This window comes from Triticum dicoccoides, chromosome 3B, assembly GCF_002162155.2.
Source record: "Triticum dicoccoides isolate Atlit2015 ecotype Zavitan chromosome 3B, WEW_v2.0, whole genome shotgun sequence".
Classification (NCBI taxonomy): domain Eukaryota; kingdom Viridiplantae; phylum Streptophyta; class Magnoliopsida; order Poales; family Poaceae; genus Triticum; species Triticum dicoccoides.
In genome coordinates this window covers 828,273,244-828,279,032 of record NC_041385.1, presented here as the reverse complement: position 1 = coordinate 828,279,032, position 5,789 = coordinate 828,273,244, and the positions used below count along the sequence as shown (strand labels likewise).

General features: G+C 46.4%; 1 protein-coding gene across 1 annotated transcript; it reads left to right on the top strand.

Moving 5' to 3' along the window:
- Window positions 1-417: 417 nt before the first annotated feature.
- Window positions 418-1,579, top strand: LOC119282518. Its single transcript, XM_037562721.1, has 3 exons — window positions 418-643; window positions 913-1,149; window positions 1,241-1,579. The coding sequence occupies exons 1-3, from the start codon at window positions 455-457 to the stop codon at window positions 1,460-1,462; spliced, it is 648 nt and encodes a 215-aa protein (XP_037418618.1). The 5' UTR covers window positions 418-454; the 3' UTR covers window positions 1,463-1,579.
- The last annotated feature ends 4,210 nt before the right edge of the window (window positions 1,580-5,789 follow it).

Here is a 5,789-nt window from a genome sequence, read left to right as displayed (position 1 = left end):
TAAGTCATAGAACTAATTATGTGTTGGCTTGGCGGTCCAGCTAAGCCATTAATCTTAATGCACACATTCTTATTGTTTTTTCATGGCCTAAGTAAGTACTCATCCTTTCCCATTATGTTTGGTGGCAATCCTCTTTGGCATTTGTGTCACTAAAGAAAATATTTTGTGCACGCGAAATGTATTCCTAGATGTACTAAGAAGAATGGATAACCATCCACTGAAATGGAGAAATGCCAAATGTTTGGTTGTACCTAACCTAAGCACCTAAAAATTACAAAAGATATGCGGGTCTGTCTTTCTGGACACACATGTCAGTTTCAGCCCCACAATTTCCGCAACAAACTATGTGCGCCAGCTGTTTTACTGCCTAGATCACACTATAAAGGTACCACATACCGTCCCTTAATAAACACAACACATAGTAGTACAATTGCAAAGTATCTTTGTTTTCGCCATGAAGGGGGGGATGGTTCCTACATGGCTAGAGCTACTGCTTGCAACACAGTTCTTCACAATTTGCACCAACCATCTTTCCTCTACTCGTAATGAGTGTAACCTATTCTGCATAGATTGCGAGGATTCGAAGAGCGCCTTCTGCTATTATTGTCGTTCGCGCCATCATTCCACCCATCGAGTAATCCAGGTATGGTGAACAACGTTATGATTTGGTAATAGAGATTATTCAAGAGAATTTTACATCATTTTATATTATCTGTGAACTTGGGGATCTTGTTATATAAATATGGTTGGTATTAACACCTACCTCCTATTTACAGAACATGTGTCAAAAGTTACCAAATCTAATACAACCCATCATATAAAAATATCAAACATGTATTATCTTTCATGGAAAAGTGGATTGATCTACCTTCGTGTCATGACCAACATGAACTAACTTATGGAATCTTGTAGATAAGGCGGTCATCCTACCATGATGTGGTCAGGGTTGCCGAGTTAAAAGATATACTTGATATTAGTGATGTACAAACATATGTCATCAATAGTGCAACAGTTGTATTTCTTAATGAGCGCCCACAACATCGTGGTTGTGGTGTTTCCGCGATCAAGGCATCATCATCATCATACAATTGTGAGATTTGCAATCGTGCTCTTCTTGACCCATTCCGCTTCTGCTCTCTGGGTTGTAACGTAAGCTACTAAACTATTGTGTAACTATTGAAACTTACCCTGTGTTATTATTTCATTTAACGTTTTCAATTTTTGACTATTTTTTTTGCAGCTTAAAGGAATCAAAGAGGATATGAGGACAAGTGTTCCGATTGGAGATATTATTGACTATACAAGGAAGGATGATGACACAGATTCCAGCAAAACAAGTGGAAATACTGGTAACAATGAAGAGAGTTGCAGTGATGCAGATTATTGCAAGAATAATCCATCTCCACCAAGGGTTATTCGTCACCGCCGAAAGGGGATCCCTCGGCGTGCACCCTTTTTTTGAGAGAAAGCTGTTATAAATAATTTGCTGGCACAGTAGCAAATGAATTGGAATAAGTTTTATTGAAGGTCGTATGTAAGGTTTTCAACAAAATAAGAAATTACAGCTTTTTTATCTGCATGTGCTTGTTTGATGTGCCTTCATTGGCAATGCATTAATTATATTTATGTTCTGAATCTTCATTGATAAAAAAATATGTATAACTGAAGGTTTTACAATATTAGAATTTTGTTTTGATGATATAAAAACGACATATAGCAGAGGCGATGGGCAAATCTTCTACTTATATCATACTAGAGCACATAATGTTAAGCTATGTTGCTAGAACATACATAGTATTCTTTCACCAACTTCACGAGGGGAGACACATTCCTTTTTATTAGAAACGGACGACATGCATGGAGAAACTTGTCCAACACAATTTTTACATGCACAATAGGAAGAGTGGAACGACAAAGACGGAGGCGAGGTAGGAGACAAAAGAAAAGGAAAGAGGAAAGAAACAACAAAACAAACTGCCCCATGAGTTCTATTCGCTTATAACTTGAACGTTGTATGCACATTTTTTGGCAGCCATCACAGGTGGAATAAAGCTTTTCGGGGCCATATAGTCCAGAAAATGGTTGTAGCCACTAAAGTCGAAGATCTTGGCTTCCTTTGCCCAAATTGCGCACCACACAAACTGAAGACTCCAACCAGTTCCTCGTCACTACTTAGCTGGATGCCTAGTAAATTCCGAATACCCCTCGTCCTGGTGCATTTGCAGCACAAAGCGTGTGGCTGTTTCTGTTAGAGTATATTTGGTAGTTGTAGATAATCATATCGTAGACTGTCTTACGTATCCGGGGTTGCCTTGCACCCCAAGTCCTGTACTCTTATATATACCGACCGAGGCCTCAATGCAATACAATCAATCCATCAGTTATACCAATTCTATCTTTCTATATGGTATCACGAGGTTAGGTTCGGATCCTTGGCCACAAACCCTAATTCTTCCGCTGCTTCTCACACACCCTTGTTCTTCTCGCGCCACCGGCCGTCCACCACGGTGCGCAATCAGCGCGCCCTCACGACGGCTTCGTAGAGCGCCCCCGGGGAGGTTTCCTATGACCTCCGCTGGGGGCAGCGCCCTCCTCTGCGACGGATCGAGTTAATCCGCCGTCGTCTCGCGTCCAGCAGCAGCAGATCGACGTGTACCTCATCATCCGTCATGGAGGCCGTCAACGACGACCCCGATTCGCGCCGCCGTGGTGGCAGCCGTGGTCTCCTTGCGGCGCACGCGTCCTTCCCCGCGCTGCCGTGGTGGCAGCTAGGGCTTCCGCGGGCGCCCTCCACTCGTCGTCGACCGGTCCCGTGGCGGCGCCGTCCCTCCACCCGGCCATCTTCCTCTGTCTCCCACCACGGGCTCCTGATGGTAGGTGGCGGGCAGAGAAAAGAGGCTGAGGAACCAGTTCTACGTGCAACCTGGAGGTTTACACGAAGATTTATTGATGTTGATTTCTTTTTGGTAGTTTCTCTGATTTTTTACTCGATCACTAATAGAGATTGAGTCGCCCACCGCCCGTCGAGCGCACGCCTCTTCTTCGACATCATCACCGGCTGTTCTTCTCCAACACCCGTGTCATTCGGGCTGGCGTGCGGTGCGTGTCGGGGCACCACCCGCAGCGCTGCTAGGCTCCTCCGCAACACGGTCCCCAAGCCGGTCGTCCCCGACTTCTCCGCCATGACTCCGATCTGCGCAGCATTGTCGTCCGTCGTCTCACACGTGCGTTGTCGGTCTGATCAACTGATCGGCGTACGGTCGCGACACGTACGGATTTGGGACGAGTGTCTTCAGTACGCGTGCATCTCCACCGACACGAGGGTTGCGGCTGCGTCGTTTGCAGCGCCGTTCTCCCTGGTCCTCTCCGCCGTTGCATCTTCATCGCCATCGACTACGTCCTCGACATCGTCTACGACTACGTCAGTGCGCGCCTTGTGCGCGTGGTCTTCATCAAGTTGTTCGAGTTCTTCGCCGTCTCCTTCGAGCTCCGCCGCCGCATCATCTGGATCATCAGGCCTTGCACCAGATCGTCCAGGTTCACCTCTTCGCTTCGTCCAGCACCACCTCATCGTCAGCGTCGTCGTCTTGTTCTTTCCCTTCGTCTACTCCGACAAGTGCGGGCTGCATCGGCATCTTCTACCCCGCCATTGTGCGCCTGCGACCGTCGTGGAGGCCTTCTCTGCTGGTCCCTCAGACAACAGCGCCTGGTGTGTACCCTCCCTCGCACGTCCGGTATCGGCAACACCGGTGCGCGCCATCGTCCCCGAGGTGTTTTTGGGCCTGGCAAACCCGAGAATGTCTCGCATATCGGGTCCTGACTGCATCGACTTCGGCACCGACCCCCTTTCGACTGCCTCGACGCGTCGCCGTCTTCGTCCTAGGTGGCTTCCCCTTCGCGCCACCATCCTCACGGCGCCTCCTCGAGCACCCGCGGCTTCCTGAGCGGCTCCTTACCCTCGGCAACCTTGATAGCTCCACATCGACCACGGCTACCCTACGCATGGCATCCTCGACCACGGCTATTCACCCTACAGCTCGGCTTCCTCGACATCGGCACAAAGGGCTACCATCCGCATGAGTTACTCGCCGGTTTTCGCTGCAGTCGCAGCGTCTGCAGCGCACCGCCGTTCCAACTGCGGGGGGATGTTAGTCTATCGGCTCCCGCCTTCGGCTTCTTCTCCAGTCTCATCGTCTGCGGTGCTCCCGCTGTGACTGCCGGGGGATGTTAGAGTATATTTGGTAGTTGTAGATATTCATATCGTAGACTGCCTTATGTATCCGGGGTTGCCTTGCACCCCAAGTCCTGTACTCTTATATATACCGGCCGAGGCCTCAATGCAATACAATCAATCCATCAGTTATACCAATTCTATCTTTCTATAGTTTCACTTTCAGCAGATGCCAAAAGGGGGCAGGTCGTGATCAATGAGGTTTTGTCTCTTTAGCAGGCATCTCACTCACTTTGATCCTTTCCCTGACATACATATATAGTACGCCCATCAATAGACTGAATGTGATTCCTAAATGGTTAACCTGCTGAGTATCTATAAAGAAAGATGGAAGAGAACATATGCACTATATTGGTAGACGCTTACCAAGTCATCACACCAACACATGGAGGCCTCTCTTTGAAAACCAGCTACTTCAGTTGACGCTTCGTTCGTCGATCTATCGGGTTCACATGTGAATATTTGCACCTAGCAGGTGTTCTCTTTGTTTTCCATAGGCTCATATTTTGTTAGATGCTGTGTTCGGGTTTGAGAAGAGTTTATTTATAGATTTTTTTTAATCGATAGATGCTGTGTTCGTGTTTGAGAAGAGTTTATTTATAGACGGGCTAGCACATATGGCGCTGGGGAGAGGTGAAAGAGATGATGATTGGGTAAAGGCCCAGGATGTAAAATGTTGGCCCAAGATAGAATATTTTTTTTTACTTTCTCTGACTCTCTATTGTTCACTCGCTCGAACTGATCGCCGAAATGTTCGACGTGAAGCTCTGTATTCATCATTGTTTTCTTCTGGAGTCCGCTGGAGAACTGATGACCATCGTATCGTCTCCATGGAGCCATGCAATGCAAGTTTCCAATGTTCACGCCGAGCGGAAGTTGCTCGAGCCCGTCAAGACCATTCGCAGCCGCGCCTTTTTCTTCGGCTACGACGGTGTCGACGGGCGCCACACAGCTAAGCTTACGTTTGTTCACACTGACTGCATATATCACACATATGTGGTAGCTCTTGTGCAGGTATGACCTCAAGACCGGCACAGAAGAGGTTATGGGCGACTTCGCAAGTTTGAATACGTCAGTTTTTTTTATGTAGCGCAACACAAGAGATATGTTCGTCCTAGTAGCTGCTTTGCTCAGGGCTTCAGGCCCTCCTTCATTTCTGTAATAGAACTCCTATTTATCTGAATAAGTAGTGCTATGTAAACGTAGAAATTGAATAAAAAGAAAAAAAAAGAACGCTCAAGCAAAAGTTCATGAAAAATGGGAAAAGGTGGGAAAAGGAACTCAAAGATTTAAGTAAAAAATGGAATAATGTTATTTAAGAATCGCTAAATTTATTAATATGCAACTTTTGGAATGAAAATTTACTAGCAATAAATAAGAAAAAGAAACCGAAGGAAAAACTACCAAAGTAATATATTCCTCAAAAGTCATTCTAAAGGAAAAAAATAGGTAAACGGAAAGGTTTAACTTTCCGGAGTATCGATGAACATTACTCTACATATTGAAGGGTTTATTGTCTCCAAACAGGTTTTGGCTCCACTTTATATCCGACTCCGAG